This window comes from Camponotus vicinus, unplaced genomic scaffold (genome assembly GCF_025532165.1).
Source record: "Camponotus vicinus isolate PSW18456_S1 unplaced genomic scaffold, iyCamVici1.0 SCAF_11, whole genome shotgun sequence".
Classification (NCBI taxonomy): Eukaryota; Metazoa; Arthropoda; class Insecta; order Hymenoptera; family Formicidae; genus Camponotus; species Camponotus vicinus.
Window position 1 is genome coordinate 5,163,335 of NW_028141947.1, and position 19,248 is coordinate 5,182,582.

At 23.5% G+C, this 19,248-nt stretch overlaps 1 protein-coding gene and 1 pseudogene across 1 annotated transcript; one reads left to right on the forward strand and one right to left on the reverse strand.

Annotated features, from left to right (window-relative positions):
• Positions 1-19,248, reverse strand: part of LOC145961840 (aminopeptidase N-like) — a 141,754-nt pseudogene that overhangs the window by 66,570 nt on the left and 55,936 nt on the right.
• On the forward strand, positions 10,842-12,476 carry LOC145961704 (uncharacterized). The gene is made up of 5 exons (XM_083082145.1): positions 10,842-10,913; positions 11,180-11,283; positions 11,600-11,806; positions 12,403-12,434; positions 12,469-12,476. Exons 1-5 carry the CDS (start codon positions 10,842-10,844, stop codon positions 12,474-12,476), a joined length of 423 nt encoding a protein of 140 aa, XP_082938271.1.

Genomic DNA, 19,248 nt, shown 5'->3' on the forward strand with positions numbered 1-19,248 from the left:
TAACTCGAACAATAAGCAAGATAGAGAAAAATGTTTTAGACAAAAGTTGTATGGTTTCGAGGGGGCCATAAGATGGTATCATTGGTTTGACCTTGAAGAGTCATTTGAAGGTCACGTGAAGGTCACTTCAATTTTTTTAAATGGAACATCCTATATATTTTTGTACATTCTTGTAGCTCATCTCGAGAGCTTTCCAAAACACTATAATTAAGTACATTTTCGTTAAGTACTTTTTGAGTTATGAGGCTTGAAATAATTTCTTAATTTTACATAAACCGTAAAATATCTTGTAAAATATTCATTTTTCGATTACCTTACCTTAATAGTTTTATGTACAAAATAATGAGAGGAATCAATTGGTGTAAAGAAAACACATAGTTGTTTCGAAGAAAAAATATGTAATTTGCAATTAACAATTCCATATTTTTTCTTAAAAACAACTATGTGTTTTCTTTACACCAATTGATTCCTCTCATTATTTTGTACATAAAAGTATTAAGGTAAGATAATCGAAAAATGAATATTTTACAAGATATTTTACGGTTTATGTAAAATTAAGAAATTATTTCAAGCATCATAACTCAAAAAGTACTTAACGGAAAGGTACTTAATTATAGTGTTTTGGAAAGCTCTCGAAATAAGCTACAAGAATGTACAAAAATATATAGGGTATTCCATTTAAAAAAATTGAAGTGACCTTCACGTGACCTTCAAATGACTCTTCAAGGTCAAACCAATGATATCATCTTATGGCCCCCTCGAAACCATACAACTTTTGTCTAAAACATTTTTCTCTATCTTGCTTATTTTTCGAGTTATTTGGCTGCCTAAGTTAAAATGGGTCACCCTGTATATAAAATACTTATTATAAAATAGAATAATAATAAATTTATTCTTTCACATAATATTTAATTATTTAAAATATATTTATTTAATTTTAAGATTAAAACTTATTAATTAATATTAATTAACTTTAATTCTATTAAAGCTTTTATCAAATAAAAATTTGAAGTAAAAATAGTAAGAAGATATATTTTTTATATATTTTTAATAATCTGTTTCAAATTATATAAATATGTAATAAAATATTATTAATAATTATCTACACACGTAATTAGAAATTTTACGTACAAATTAATAGTATAATAAAATTTTGTAATAATGTAAAAGGTTATATGTAATTAAAATTATTATGTTAATACTTACATATATAACAATTCAAGTTCAAATCAAAAGATGCTTTTATGTCAAATACTCCTAAAGTATTTATAATGGTGTTGGAAAGTATTATTATTTCAAAGGGGAGTGTTTCACTATTAAAATTTGTGTTTTTAGGAATTTTTGCCTTTCCTCCATCTATATGGATTATCTAATAGATGAACAATGTTTAATAAAAATTTAAATACTCTATTATTAAAATAAAGAAAAAAATATAAAACTTATTTTAAAATTTTATATTTAAAATTTGTTATTATTTTAATTGACAAGAATATGTAAAGGAAAGATAATAACAATATAATGTTTTAACACATTAATATTTAATTACGTATGTAAAATTAAATTTGTTGTATTTTAAAATTAAAATTTTTAAATAAATTTAATTAATTTTAATTCTATTAAAGTTCTTTTATAATAAAAAAATTATTAATATATTTCCAAAAATTAATTATAAGATAAAAATATAATTATGAAAAGACATGATAAAATACATTATCGATAACAAATTAAAGTTAATTAAATAATATAATATTATATTAATAATAACTATGAATGTTTAATTACTGGATTATAATTTTATTAAGTTATTATAAGTATGCTTATAATAACATGTTTATTATTATAAATATACTTATTATTAAGAAACTTTTTGCTTACATTTCTTTAGAAGGATTAAAGGGGAGAATATGGGAATTAATTAAAAATCCTCCAAAAAAGTCTTAGAAGTAACCAAGCAAAAATTCTAAGTCTATATTTCTATATATATATATTAAATATACTTATAATTTACTGACTCTATTTGGTTTCAAATGATGCTCAATTCTTTCGATTTCCTTATTCCACGCTACAACCTGAACTCTATGTCTGCTATTATTATTCAATATAAATTTTAACAGACGATAACGTTGGGATGTTCCAACCATTTTTGGGCCCTCTATTTCATCTATGAAACCTATAATTTCACTAACAAAATTTGAAATAGATTTAATAATCTATTATATCTTATATTTTTGTAGATATAAAAAATAAAATTAAATATTTAAAATTTTAAAAATCTATTGGATTAAAAATTAATATGTACAACAAATTCGTTAAAATTGTTATAAGATAAAAATTATAATGTTTGAAACAATTTTATATAAATATAGTGTATTAATTTGAATCTGAAAGCTTACACTGTTGCATCTTCTATTTGTATCGACTCCATTATTTCGTCACTCGAAAATTGTAATAATTCCATTTCATTATTTTCATTTAAGATAGAAATATCTTGTGTATTTGGTGTAGGATTTCTGAATATTAATAGATATATATATGCATATAGAAGTATATTCAAAGAGTATATATTTAAAGGTATATTAAACTATCTAAATCAAATTATTAAAACATAATAAATTATAGAGTGGTCATTTCAACATGATAATTATCCGAAACATTCTTTCAAATGAATCAAGACATTTTTAATGGAACAAAATGTTAATGTAATTAAGTGGCCAAGTCAATCTTTAAATTTAAACTCAATAGAACATATGTGGGATTATGGAGTAAAAGTAAACGATGCAGCTATTCTCAGTGCGTCAGAATCTTTCAAATATTTGAACTTGCGATGCAAAATGATATATTTTTTTACCAATATTTTTATAGAGATACAATAATATAATTCCGGATTGCGCCTCGAGCTTAGAATGTACGTATATGACATTGTATATGACATTGTATATAATACTTTAGATTTTAGATACCCAGAGAGTTTTTTGTAAAAATATTCTATAGTTTACATGTAGATTGATTATAATGTGTAAAATTTTATTATATTGTTATTATAATTGCGATGATTCTTAAAACTCTTGTATATATACATATATATTCAAAAATAAAAAATATGATTAAAAAATTGATATAATAAAATTGAATACAAAATAAATTTCAAAAATAAAACATCCTAAAAATGTATATATGTTTAATATATATATTTCTATTTTAAATAATGTAATTAAATTCTTATGGATATGAAACATCACATACATAATGTAAAGTGAACATTATATTTAAATTCAATTCAATTTAAAATAAAATCACAAAATGAGTGTTAATCTTTAACAAAATAATATTAACAAATTGCATAACTTTAATTGTTATTTTAAAAATTTTGTCATTATGTTGAATGAATGTAATAATATAATAAAAATATAATAATTATAGGTATATATAATTGTCATTAATATATTATAATTTTATCATTTAGATAACGAATTTTACTTGGAGGTTCAGAATTCTGATATAAAGCAAATAGGAGAAAAAGAGATATCTTTTCAACAATTATTGTTGGGTGCAAGATCACTTTTAACGAAAACATCTAATGAAGATTTAGGATTACCATCACGCAAAATGATTCGAAAATAACGATTAAAATGATTTCGCTATATCATTAAATAATATGTATAAATAATACTAATACTTAAAAAAATTTTTTTTTTAAACGCGTCACAATGTTTGGTTATAAGTAGTTTTACTTTCATCTTATTTAGCGAAAATATTATTTCATATATTCTTCTAAGGACTATACAGTATCCTGTATCAATTTTTTCCGAACTTTGACATTAAAAGTAAAATATAATTATTTCAATAATGTTGAAAATAGATGTCACCATTCGTTACATAAATAATGATTTTTTAAAAATGATGTTATATGTAATACAATGTATTTTATGAAATAAAATTAAATTTTATGTAGAATGTTTTCGTAAGCATAATGCATTATCACAATTTATAGGATTTTAATTAAATAATTAAGCAAATTTATCTATTTATAAAATAATTAAGAGAAAAAAAGATATAATATCATTTTACTTCAATACTCTCTAGCCGAAATTCGTGATACATTAAACTAATTATTATGTCGAAATAGGCTATCTTTTTTGCTTACTCCTGAGTAAATTAAACATTAAAAAAAAGAGATCGATAATATTAAAAAGAAAAAGAATCCCTCGATTTGCAAAATTTTATTTTTTATTTTACATCTGCATAGAAAGTATGAATGATGATTAATAAACGACTAATCCTGTAGTTTGAAATCTGATTTAAATATAATTATTGTACTCGATCTCTCGGCCGTATTAAATTTAAATATGAATAATATCTACATTCTTGCAATATATAATCATACAACATATAATATACACAATAATTAAGTACAAAAATATCCTATAAATTGTAATGTTTTCGGAATGCAATATGCTTACGAAAACATTATACATAAAATTTAATTTTATTTCATAAAATACATTGTATTACATATAACATTATTTTTGAAAAATCATTACTTATGTAACGAATGGTGACATTTATTTTTATCATCATTGAAATAATTATATTTTACTTAATGTTAAAGTTCGATAAAAAAAAATACTGGATCCTATATATCGTCTCTAGAAGAGTGTATAAAATAATACTTTCGAAATATTATAACGTTTAAATAACACGAAAGTAAAACTACTTATAACGAAACATTGTGAACGCGTTAAAAAAAATTTTTTTTTTGTATTATAATTATTTTCACATATTATTTAATGAAATGGAAAAGAATCATTATTTTCGAATCATTTTGCGTGGTGGTAATCCTAAATCTTCATTGGATGTTTTTTTTACAATTGGTCTTGTACCCAACGATAATTGTTGTAGAGATAACTTTTCCTCTCCTATTTGCTTTATGTCTGTTGAATGATCAACCTCCAAGTAAAATACGTCATCTAAATGATAAAATTATAATATTAATGACAGTTATATAGTTATTATATTTTTAGAAATTTTAAAACTTTTTCACATAGCTTACTCATAATTTTTACATATCCTTTCATTTCAATCATTTGCCCTTTGTCGAAGTAGACATCATTATCATAATTAACTATTTGTATCTCCAATTTATACGTCTTATCTGTAATGGATCCGCAGCCTATTGTTTTAAAACTATTTGAAAACTTATTGAAATTCGTTTTAATGTATCCACGTATAACTGAAAAAAATTTTATTAATTTTTAGTTTATCACAAGACTGTATTATAACGAATTGACTTATAGAAAATATTTAAATCCCATAATTATAAAAATCAAATAGTATAAAAATAAGAAATTATGTAAAAAATATATATATAAAAGATTTGTAAAAACATATAGTTACATATTTATACGTACATTTGCATACAAATGTTCATCGATATATAAGAAATACCGGATTATAGTATAAAGTATATTATATACATATAAACACTTACTAACAGGGTTTGACTAAGTGGGCCCAACCCAATAAAACCCGGTGGGTTTTATTGGGTTAAACCCACTTTAAAAAACTTACTTAAAAACCCATTTATAAAACCCATCCAAAAATGCTAAAAATTTAATAATATTATAAATGAAGTATTTAATATTAATTAATATATATAAATTAGTATAATTTGATATTTGATATTATAATAAATAAAATAAAGAAGTACACACATACATGGTAAAAGAAAAAGGACACATAATGGAACTGAATATAGATTAATATATTTTGTACAATATCTACATTCTTATTAGATCGCAATCAATATCTACATTCTCATCCTCATTAGATCGCAAAAAACGGTAAACTTTTACCAGCTTCATGGCTTTTTCTATTCCGAGTCGATTTCGTAGTTTCGACCAAACAAGACCAAAAGTTGAAAAAAATCGCTCAATGGATGCCGAAGACGCAGGACAAGACAATAAATTTGAAAAGAAATCGCAGAATCCTCTTGGCAGTTTAGTGGATTTCTCAGTTTTTTTCTCCATGATTTTCCACCATTTCGAAGATGAAAACCCATTGATGACATTTTCTTGCAACATTGTCTTCGGAAAAAATTCATCGTCTTTAATTTTAAAAGCCATTATGCCTGGAAGATATTCAGGATAATTGTTAGATATCCACTCCTCGGCGATATCTTCTTGTTCGCTACTCAGATGTTCTCTATTATATTTCGGATCCATCATATGCGCTAATAGATGAACCGGTGTGATCGCTTGATTGAATCGCTTTTGAAAAAAGTTTTTATACGATTTCAAAACTTCTTCCTTTAATAATTTAGACCACACATCGACTGCCTCCGATATAGACGTCGACTCACGCTGCAGTATGTTTAATGCTGAGGCGACTATCGAGAGTTGTTTTTCTAAATATACCGATTCGCTGTAAATTGCCATGTCATTTAAAATGTTTGAAATCGAATCATTAAACTCATTATCTTGCTCCAGAGCAATTTCCCTATATTTATGGTAGTTTGCGACGAAGGTCCTGACGCATTCTGGATACGAATTCCACCTGGTTTCGTTAGAAATTTGTGGCATAAGACCATCCTTTTCCTTGAGCCATCCATGTGCTTGATGTACATTACGAAAATACCTTTGAATTTTAATAATTTTATGTAGAATGGTCTGAGGCGTTACATCTTTTTCCACTAAATTTAAGAGATGTGCTGAGCATCCGTACGCAATCAATTTTGGTTGTTTTTCTTTTAAAATTTGCCACATTTTGCACATTTTATTTTCATTATCCGTAACCATGGCAAAAATCTTTGCGTCATACTTTTCTTCACATTGTTTTATAGCAGCTTCTACAATCTCAGTGCATTTTTTTGCGGTTTTCTTTTCCGATCCAGAATCATAAGCATTAAAAAGAAAACTTTCAATACCTGTATGCAAACTTATTGCCAGGATAGGATCATTACGGACATTCGACCAACCATCTATCGTGAGAATTAAGCTTTTTGATTGTAGTTTTTCTTTAAGATCAATTTCGTTTTTTTCATACGTGATGTCCAAAAGTTGTCCTCCGATCATTTTTGACGAAGGAGGTTTATAACCTGGTCGTAAACTTTGTATCATCTTATCAAAACTCTTTAGTTGGGCAGCGTTAAACGGCAGATTTGCTGCGTAAAAAAATTCGGCAATACTTTGATCGATTTGTGCTTGTTGGCTGCTTGTAGTTTTAATAACAAAATCAGTAATTGTGTTTTGAGCTTTTCGCTTTTTAATTTGAGATAAATCATGCATATGTGTTTGCTCCTGGTTTTCCCCTAAATAAATAAATATGAAATATTTGTTATCATAATAAAATAGATAACACACACAAGTACTGCGATATCGCATATGTTATGTATCCAATTAATAAAGATGACTGTGACAGAATTTATATATGAACTATTAACTATTAGTCAAATTTAGCAAGAAAATCTCTCTGTGACACTTACAATCAGATTGTAGTTACGACAGATTATAGTTCGTATATATTTATATATTATAGATTTAATTACGGGACTTAAATTTTCAGGCAGATATTGTTAAAATTGTTGCTACAAATTTTACCAATTTCTCCAGATGTCATTTGTGCTTGGGATTTTTCCAATAATGCTGAGACTTCGTCGATTTCTTCTTCGCAATTTCGAGCTTTACATTTTTTTAAATGAGCTCGAACCCTTTCAATTTTGCAACTGATTAGCTCATTGCAATATTTGCATTTACATTTCGAATCGCCGTCTATTTTTAAAACTTCGGACCACTCACTGGCACTTTTTCTACCTTTTGACATAATCAAATATTACCGAAATCGAAAACGAAAAGTGCGACTGCAAAAACGACGTTGTTTGTTGCAGTGAACTGCTAGACTGATATTGAGTGTGAGATTTTTCTTAACATCTCGGGAAAACAAACGAATAGCGCGCGGACAATTGTCTGCCGCTCACGTCTTACGCGACGCGTTAACGCGTGTCAGCTATTCGCTATTCCGCTACGCGAGTCGATCGCATATCGCATCGCACATGTTGCTTCCTGTTTTTTTATTCATTACTAAAATTTCACGTAATTGTTTGCAAAATGGCTACGGTCATTTCTTTTGGTTTAACGTTTTTAGTTTTTATGCACCTTTTTTTATTGACACGGCTTACGTTAAACATCCTGTATACTATACAGTGTATAGTCTATACGTCTATACAGTGTATAGACTATAGACTATAGACTATGTATTATATACGTCTATTACATTAATAAATAAAAAAAATTAAATAAAAATTAATTCACAATAAGGAATTGTGCCAATTAAAAAGCCAATTTTCTTAATCATTAGCGAATTATAAAAAATAAAATTAAAAAAATTAAAAACCCAACAAAACCCCAAAAAACTCAATAAAACCCAAAAAAACCAATAAAACCAAAAAAACCCGGTTTTTAAAAAAAACCCACTGGGCTGGGCTTTTTAAAAAAAACCCGGGTTTTTTCAAACCCTGCTTACTAATGCATGCATTAAGATGTTGAGATACATCACACAATTCCACTAATTGTGGTTGCACCGCTTGAATGTTTTTTTTTAGGTCAAAATTACCCAACGTATTTATCGTCGTGTTGGAACGAATAATTAATTCGTATTGAAGAGTCCCTTGGTTGAATTCAGGTATTTTTAGCCTTTTAGCCTTGGCACCATCAATATGCACAATCTGCAAAATTAACAAATATTATTAAATTAAATATATTAAATTAATATTATTCTAATACTACTGTTTTATATGTACTTTATTGGAATAAAAATTTTTTTAAAAAATATTACAACAAAATGATAATAAAAATAATAATTTTAATGTTATAAAAAATAAATTAAATAAAAATGTATCACTTACTCGATTTGGTTGTATATGAAAATTTATACGATCAATTTCTTCGTTCCAGGCAACAACTTGAATGCGATGTTTACTGTTGTTGTTCACCAAAAACTTTAACAATCTATAATGTTGGGATTTACCAACTATCTTCGGACCATCAATTTCATCGATAAATCCAACAATTTCTCTAAATAAATTTTTTATTAAAATTAGTAATATAATAATATTTTAATTTGTTTTAATTATCAAGATAAAATATTAAATAATATGTTCTTTTATTTGTTAATTACAATAAAAGATAATTATTTTTTATTTAAGAAAGAATCAAATATATATACATAATGTGATCACAACAATTGTTAATAAATAGTCCAAAAGAAATTTTGAAGGTTATTGTGACATAAAAATTTTGATATTAAATATATTTGTATCAAAACTATATTAATTTACAAATGAGATATTTTAATTAAATTATTCTAATAACATGCTTTAAAAAACAATACATTATTAACGAAAGTGTATTAAATATCATTTATTGATAATATTTTTCCAATGGTAGATTTGATAATTACATGTGGTTATATAATTTCTGATAATGTAAATTTTAAAAACAATTCATTATATTGTAGTATATTTCGTTATTAAATTTTTCGTTTAAATTAATCTCATAAATATTCTATTAACTGATATGATAATACATTTAAGACATAGAGGTAAAAATTTGCATAATAATTATACAATTAAATAAAAAATTATATTATATTAAGTATAAATTAAAAATATAAAGACTCACACAGTAGAATCTTCGAATTGTATCGATTCCAACATTTCATCCGATGCCAAATATATCGTCTCTAAAACATCATTTTGATTGAGAAAAGTAATTTCCTGCCTGTTAACTTCCACATCATTACTTCGATTTGGAGTAAAAGTTTCCTTCTTGTTGCTGTTTTCCGAATTATTTTCTTCATTTAATGTTTCCTGCTGTATGTTAAGTATTCTGTAAATGAGTAGCGTATATCAATATAATATCAATATGATTAATAAAATATATTTTATAAAACTTTTATGTCACGAAGTTATAAGCTCTTGCATTTAAATTATTTAAAAGATTATTATATTGCGAACTTTAAGAAAGAATCGGTAAAATAGAATCTTTTTTATATGAGAAAGCAATTATAAAAATAACTTAAATTATTACGAAAAAGCTATCAATCGATTTTAACTAACAACATTAGCTATTCTCTAACAATAATTTAAAAATTTATAAATAAAAAATGAAAATATTAATAAAAATGAATATATTAATAAATTACTTGTTAAGAGAGGATTCCTTTAAATTAATTTGCGACGAATGTTTATTTCCATTATTTTTTTTCTTATCCTTTTGATGTTGGTTAACTTTTTCCATTTTTTCTTTCTATCCCTTTTTCTTCTTCGCTCCTTTATTTAAAACTAAAACAAAAACGTATACTATAATATATCGCATAAAGTGTAATTCCCTATTAAAAATAGAAATCAAATCGCAAGAATTTTATAAGAGAGCAATATCAATATCGAACAAAATTTTTAAAAATTACAATTTAAAATATAAAAAATAATTAAGCAATGTAATAATTATTAAATTTGTTTATAATGTATAATTTATAACATAATTATTAAAAATATATCAATAATTTAGCTCACCTCTTTGAACTTCCTGCAGGTTTGAGAAGATACGTTGCTATGTACAGAGAGTAACATATTTTGTTTTATCGTTACTATAGAAAATTCGATGAAAAAGAGAGATATGTTAAGGTTGTGTTTTAAAATTTATTAATTTTATGTCTAATCAAAGTTATGTTCCCAAATTTATCATCAATACTAAAAATCTATAACATGTGTGACGTGAATTATAGATTTTCAATACTAATAGCGAATTTTCGAACACAACTTTAACATCATCGAATTTTCTATAGCAATGATAAAACAAAATATGTTACTCTCTGTACATAGCAACGTATCTTCTCAAACCTGCAGGAAGTTCAAAGAGGTGAGCTAAATTATTGATATATTTTTAATAATTATGTTATAAATTATACATTATAAACAAATTTAATAATTATTACATTGCTTAATTATTTTTTATATTTTAAATTGTAATTTTTAAAAATTTTGTTCGATATTGATATTGCTCTCTTATAAAATTCTTGCGATTTGATTTCTATTTTTAATAGGGAATTACACTTTATGCGATATATTATAGTATACGTTTTTGTTTTAGTTTTAAATAAAGGAGCGAAGAAGAAAAAGGGATAGAAAGAAAAAATAGAAAAAGTTAACCAACATCAAAAGGATAAGAAAAAAAATAATGGAAATAAACATTCGTCGCAAATTAATTTAAAGGAATCCTCTCTTAACAAGTAATTTATTAATATATTCATTTTTATTAATATTTTCATTTTTTATTTATAAATTTTTAAATTATTGTTAGAGAATAGCTAATGTTGTTAGTTAAAATCGATTGATAGCTTTTTCGTAATAATTTAAGTTATTTTTATAATTGCTTTCTCATATAAAAAAGATTCTATTTTACCGATTCTTTCTTAAAGTTCGCAATATAATAATCTTTTAAATAATTTAAATGCAAGAGCTTATAACTTCGTGACATAAAAGTTTTATAAAATATATTTTATTAATCATATTGATATTATATTGATATACGCTACTCATTTACAGAATACTTAACATACAGCAGGAAACATTAAATGAAGAAAATAATTCGGAAAACAGCAACAAGAAGGAAACTTTTACTCCAAATCGAAGTAATGATGTGGAAGTTAACAGGCAGGAAATTACTTTTCTCAATCAAAATGATGTTTTAGAGACGATATATTTGGCATCGGATGAAATGTTGGAATCGATACAATTCGAAGATTCTACTGTGTGAGTCTTTATATTTTTAATTTATACTTAATATAATATAATTTTTTATTTAATTGTATAATTATTATGCAAATTTTTACCTCTATGTCTTAAATGTATTATCATATCAGTTAATAGAATATTTATGAGATTAATTTAAACGAAAAATTTAATAACGAAATATACTACAATATAATGAATTGTTTTTAAAATTTACATTATCAGAAATTATATAACCACATGTAATTATCAAATCTACCATTGGAAAAATATTATCAATAAATGATATTTAATACACTTTCGTTAATAATGTATTGTTTTTTAAAGCATGTTATTAGAATAATTTAATTAAAATATCTCATTTGTAAATTAATATAGTTTTGATACAAATATATTTAATATCAAAATTTTTATGTCACAATAACCTTCAAAATTTCTTTTGGACTATTTATTAACAATTGTTGTGATCACATTATGTATATATATTTGATTCTTTCTTAAATAAAAAATAATTATCTTTTATTGTAATTAACAAATAAAAGAACATATTATTTAATATTTTATCTTGATAATTAAAATATTATTATATTACTAATTTTAATAAAAAATTTATTTAGAGAAATTGTTGGATTTATCGATGAAATTGATGGTCCGAAGATAGTTAGTAAATCCCAACATTATAGATTGTTAAAGTTTTTGGTGAACAACAACAGTAAACATCGCATTCAAGTTGTTGCCTGGAACGAAGAAATTGATCGTATAAATTTTCATATACAACCAAATCGAGTAAGTGATACATTTTTATTTAATTTATTTTTTATAACATTAAAATTATTATTTTTATAATCATTTTGTTGTAATATATTTTAAAAAAATTTTTATTCCAATAAAGTACATATAAAACAATAGTATTAGAATAATATTAATTTAATATATTTAATTTAATAATATTTGTTAATTTTGCAGATTGTGCATATTGATGGTGTCAAGGCTAAAAGGCTAAAAATACCTGAATTCAACCAAGGGACTCTTCAATACGAATTAATTATTCGTTCCAACACGACGATAAATACGTTGGGTAATTTTGACCTAAAAAAAAACATTCAAGCGGTGCAACCACAATTAGTGGAATTGTGTGATGTATCTCAACATCTTAATGCATGCATTAGTAAGTGTTTATATGTATATAATATACTTTATACTATAATCCGGTATTTCTTATATATCGATGAACATTTGTATGCAAATGTACGTATAAATATGTAACTATATGTTTTTACAAATCTTTTATATACATATTTTTTACATAATTTCTTATTTTTATACTATTTGATTTTTATAATTATGGGATTTAAATATTTTCTATAAGTCAATTCGTTATAATACAGTCTTGTGATAAACTAAAAATTAATAAAATTTTTTTCAGTTATACGTGGATACATTAAAACGAATTTCAATAAGTTTTCAAATAGTTTTAAAACAATAGGCTGCGGATCCATTACAGATAAGACGTATAAATTGGAGATACAAATAGTTAATTATGATAATGATGTCTACTTCGACAAGGGGCAAATGATTGAAATGAAAGGATATGTAAAAATTATGAGTAAGCTATGTGAAAATTTTTAAAATTTCTAAAAATATAATAACTATATAACTGTCATTAATATTATAATTTTATCATTTAGATGACGTATTTTACTTGGAGGTTGATCATTCAACAGACATAAAGCAAATAGGAGAGGAAAAGTTATCTCTACAACAATTATTGTTGGGTACAAGACCAATTGTAAAAAAAACATCCAATGAAGATTTAGGATTACCACCACGCAAAATGATTCGAAAATAATGATTCTTTTCCATTTCATTAAATAATATGTGAAAATAATTATAATACAAAAAAAAAAATTTTTTTAACGCGTTCACAATGTTTCGTTATAAGTAGTTTTACTTTCGTGTTATTTAAACGTTATAATATTTCGAAAGTATTATTTTATATATATATATATATATATATATATATATATATATATATACTCTTCTAGAGACTATATAGTATCCATTAAATCAGATTTCAAACTACGGTGTTAGTCGTTTATTAATCATCATTCATACTTTCTATGCAGATGTAACATAAAAAATAAAATTTTTCAAATCGAGGAATTCTTTTTCTTTTTAATATTATCGATATCTTTTTATTTATGTTTAATTTACTCAGGAGTAAGCAAAAAAAGATAGCCTATTTCGATATAATAAACATACATTAACATACAGTAGAAAAACATATTATTACATATTATTTATTAACATACATTAGAAAAACATTAATTGTACTAAACTAAGTTACATATATTATCTATTTTTTCTCAGTAAAAATTTCGAGATACCAATAATTTTCGAGTTATAATTGATTAAAAATAAAGGCTTTTTCACAATTTAAATCTTATGAAAATAAACTATTAACAAAATCACATTCTTTAATTAATTTCAAGTAGAGTTTACTTTAATAAAATTTTTATTTAAAGCTTATTGTTAGTTGCAAAGATACATGATGACAAAAAATGATAACTTTTCTCGATATTTTTGATAAAATTGTATTTATATTGATATAAGTGATTGCTTAATAATTAAATTTTATATTAGAAAATTAGTATATTACTTAGATTTAAGTAATGATCGAGGAAAGCGCGCGCGTTAGCGCGCGCTGCGAGCTAGTCCACTATTAAAAAAGGCATGTTAAATCGATTCTCGCATGTATTGTTGCCACTTTTCCGCGATGCTGATTGGTTGTCTCGGTTCTCTCTCATTATGTGTTATATTCACAATATCGAGCGACTCTGTCATCGCGAAGGTTAATAGTTTAATATAACCTATTATGAAGTATATATATGTGATTAATATATGTATATATATCCACTATTAAAAAAGGCATGTTAAATCGATTCTCGCATGTATTGTTGCCACTTTTCCGCGATGCTGATTGGTTGTCTCGGTTCTCTCTCATTATGTGTTATATTCACAATATCGAGCGACTCTGTCATCGCGAAGGTTAATAGTTTAATATAACCTATTATGAAGTATATATATGTGATTAATATATGTATATATATATATATATATATATATATATATATAATATGTGTTTCTTATTACAAAGTTTAAAAGAATCTTACGAAAATAGAGGAACAAATGTTATGATATTTGTTTATAGAGTTAATATCCAAAATATGTTATTATTGATTTTTAGTTCAATAATTTTTTTATGTTGCAATATTATACGTAAGTATAACAAAAAATATTTTTAATAAACATTTTATAATTCAAGTGAGAGAATATAATATGTAAATTTAAATATATTTAAACATAGGTCTAATATTTTATTAATTAAAATGTCAAAAATTATAGGGGTATATTTTAAAAATGATATTTATTTTTATTCATTGTATAAAGTTAATATACGAGTGAGTTACATATATATGTGAATTTTGGTAATATTCTTATAAATTTTCTTATCTTTGTTAAATCATACATTATTCTACTCTTCATTACATTATACATTATATATATATATATATATATATATATATATATATATATATATATATATCTTTTAATACTGTTTAATTATAATTTACTTTTTTCAGTTACTTATTTCCATGTTTCCTTTTCTCAATTTTCTTAATTAACTCTAAATGTTATGGATTTTCCGGAAAATATTGGAAAAATATTAGATAAAATCATGAACATTTCTAAAGATAAGTTTTATTACAAATTTTTATATACTTTATTTAAGTATAAATATGTATATAGTATACATATATATACATATTATACTACAACTATTTAGTAATAGTACCGGTGATATTTGTTCCTCTAATTTCATAAGAATTTTTTAAACTTTGTAATAAGATATATATATATATATATATATATAAAGTTTAAAAGAATCCTATGAAATTAAAGGAACAAATGTCATTGGTATCATTATTAAATATTTGTTGTATGCATAAGAAGAAAATGGAAAAAAGTTTGTAAGAGGTATAAATTTAGAAAATATATAAAAACTATATAAAAATTATTACAAAATAATTAATTATTAATTATTAATAATGAATAATTATTATTTATTATTATTTATTATTATTACTATTAAAAATTATTATTATTATCAGAATAGGTGCATTTTCGAAGTATTTATCAAGTAAGTTCTTTTTAATAAGAATATGTAACTGTAGGAATATTTAACTAATGCCACAGAAAATCAATTAATATTTAACACTATTTTGATATCGAATACAGGAAATATGTATAAGATATGATTTCCAAATATATTATAGTTCCTGATAGATATCTCGCTAATGTTCGATGGAAATAACTTCTGTGTGAAAGAATATTGTTACTGGATCCAAATGGGATAGTGTGCCGCAATAAATATGGTTGAAATTCATACCAAATTAACAAACTGAAGCTACTTAAAAATAAAAGTAAAATGGTGCTATAGAAAAGTCTTTATATTCAGGTAAAAAATACAAAATGAGGAATGATAGTAATTAAAATATTGTTAAAATATTTAAGAAGAGAATTCAATATGATATATTAATTAATTTATATATTGATGTTTGTTTATAGAGCTAATATCCAAAATATGGTTTATTTTTGATTGGATCAATAATGAATGAATTTGATTCGGATAATATCGACGTGGACATATCTTTTTTAATGAGACATTTAATTTCATTCTATACTTTTCTTCTTATGTTACTATATTATACGTAAGTATAACAAAAAATATTTTTAATAAACATTTTATAATTCAAGTGAGAGAATATAGTATGTAAATTTAATGATTAAATATACGAGTGAATTACATATACAGGGTGTCCTAGACCACCCGTACACCCCTTTTCTTTCAAAAACTAAGCATTTTAGAGAAAAATGTTTTAGACAAAAGTTGTTTGGTTTTGAGGGGGCCATAAGATGGTACCATTGATTTGACCTTGAAGAGTCATTTGAAGGTCACGTGAAGGTCACTTCAATTTTTTTAAATGGAATACCCTATATATTTTTGCACATTCTTGTAGCTCATCTCGAGAGCTTTCTAAAACACTATAATTAAGTTAGTTTTCATTAAGTACTTTCCGAGTTATGAGGCTTGAAGTAATTTCTTAATTTTACGTAAATCATAAAATATCTTGTAAAATATTCATTTTTCGATTATCTTACCTTAATACTTTTATGTACAAAATAATAAAAGGAATCAATTGGTGTAAAAGAAACACAGTTATTTTTAAGAAAAAATATGTAATTGTTAATTACAAATTACATATTTTTTCTTCGAAACAACTATGTGTTTTCTTTACACCAATTAATTCCTCTCATTATTTTGTACATAAAAGTATTAAGGTAAAATAATCAAAAAATGAATATTTTACAAGATATTTTATGATTTACGTAAAATTAAGAAATTATTTCAAGCCTCATAACTCGGAAAGTACTTAATGAAAACTAACTTAATTATAGTGTTTTGGAAAGCTCTCGAGATGAGCTACAAGAATGTGTAAAAATATATAGGGTATTCCGTTTAAAAAAATTGAAGTGACCTTCACGTGACCTTCATATGACTCTTCAAGGTCAAACCAATGGTACCATCTTATGGCCCCCTCGAAACCAAACAACTTTTGTCTGAAACATTTTTCTCTAAAATGCTTAGTTTTTGAAAGAAAAGGGGTGTACGTGTGGTCTAGGACACCCTGTATATGTGAATTTTAGTAATATTCTTATAAATTTTCTTATCTTTGTTAAATCATACATTATTCTACTCTTCATTACATTATACATTATATATATATATTTTTTAATACTATTTAATTATAATTTACTTTTTTCAGTTACTTATTTCCATGTTTCCTTTTCTCAATTTTCTTAATTAACTCTAAATGTTATGGATTTTCCGGAAAATATTGGAAAAATATTAGATAAAATGAACATTTCTAAAGATAAGTTTTATTACAAATTTTTATATACTTTATTTAAGTATAAATATGTATATAGTATACATATATATACATATTATACTATAACTAATTTATTTTTTATTTTTTAATTTATATGTCTTACAAGTAAGAAAATGGTATTATTGTTTAACTTATTTTTATTAATTATTTTTTAAGAGTTGATTGAAGATATAGAGTAGATAGAGAAGATAGAGTAGATAGATTCAATTAGTTCATCATCTGTAATGCATTTTTTAAAATTGCATCTATTAAGTAGTTAATGAATAATAAACATTTTTTTCTGTAATAAACAAAAAAATTTTCAAAATAACAAATGAAATATTTCATATAATATTGTTTATTTGATAATTTTAATTTGTTAGATTTCTTTACATTAATAAAGAAAACTTTCGTTAAGAATATTTTTTTACAAATTTACATATAACAGAAAAACAATTTAGATCATAATAATAAGTCACTTCTTGTATATGTTTATAAAATAAAAATAAATAATTTCATAGTGTACGGTATGTTAATCGATTTATCGCAGTCGATTTTCGTGACATATTTTATTGCAAATTTCACTATATTATAATGTTGCTATGCGATTAATAAGTTGCTATGTAAATAAACATAAATAATTGATAGACGATTTGTTAATGATTTTTATTAGAAGTTTGCGAGACAGGTAAGAGAGAGTTGAGAAAGATTCAACTTTATATAAAAGGTAATAAATTCTTTTTTTAAAATAATTATTTCATAATGATTGTTTACGTTTGATTTATAACACATTTCACATATATTTATATTCTTTTAACATATTTACGTTACTTGTATAATTACACAGGTAAAATTTTATAAATTATATTTATTTTTATTTATTGTATAACTTTAAAATTAATGTACAATTACATGTGAACTATATTATATATGTAAAATTTTGTGACATTCTTATAAATTTTCTTATCTTTATTAAACCAAACATTATTTATTCATTAAATTATATACTATATATTAATTTTATTCTTGACCAGTTGAAATTTGGAATACACATATCATTTCTCAAATCATCTTATTTTTGCTTACTTTTCGAATCGTTTATCTCTTCAACTTATATTATATTCTTTTATAATTTATTTTTACGTATATTACAAAGAAAGAAACGATTTATATATATATATATATATATATATATATATATATATATAAAAGATTAATTTAAATATACATATTATATTTTATATTTAAATATATATCTTATTTTTTACAAAATATTTAATGAATTTAATAAATTTTGTATTAGAAAATCAATTTATTTAATTTTAATAATTTCGCATTAAATATATATGTATGTATATATATATATATATATATATATATATATATATATATATATACATATATATATACAGGGTGATTCTAAATAACTTTATGTTTTTGCAAAAACATAATCTTGATCGAATTCTAAGA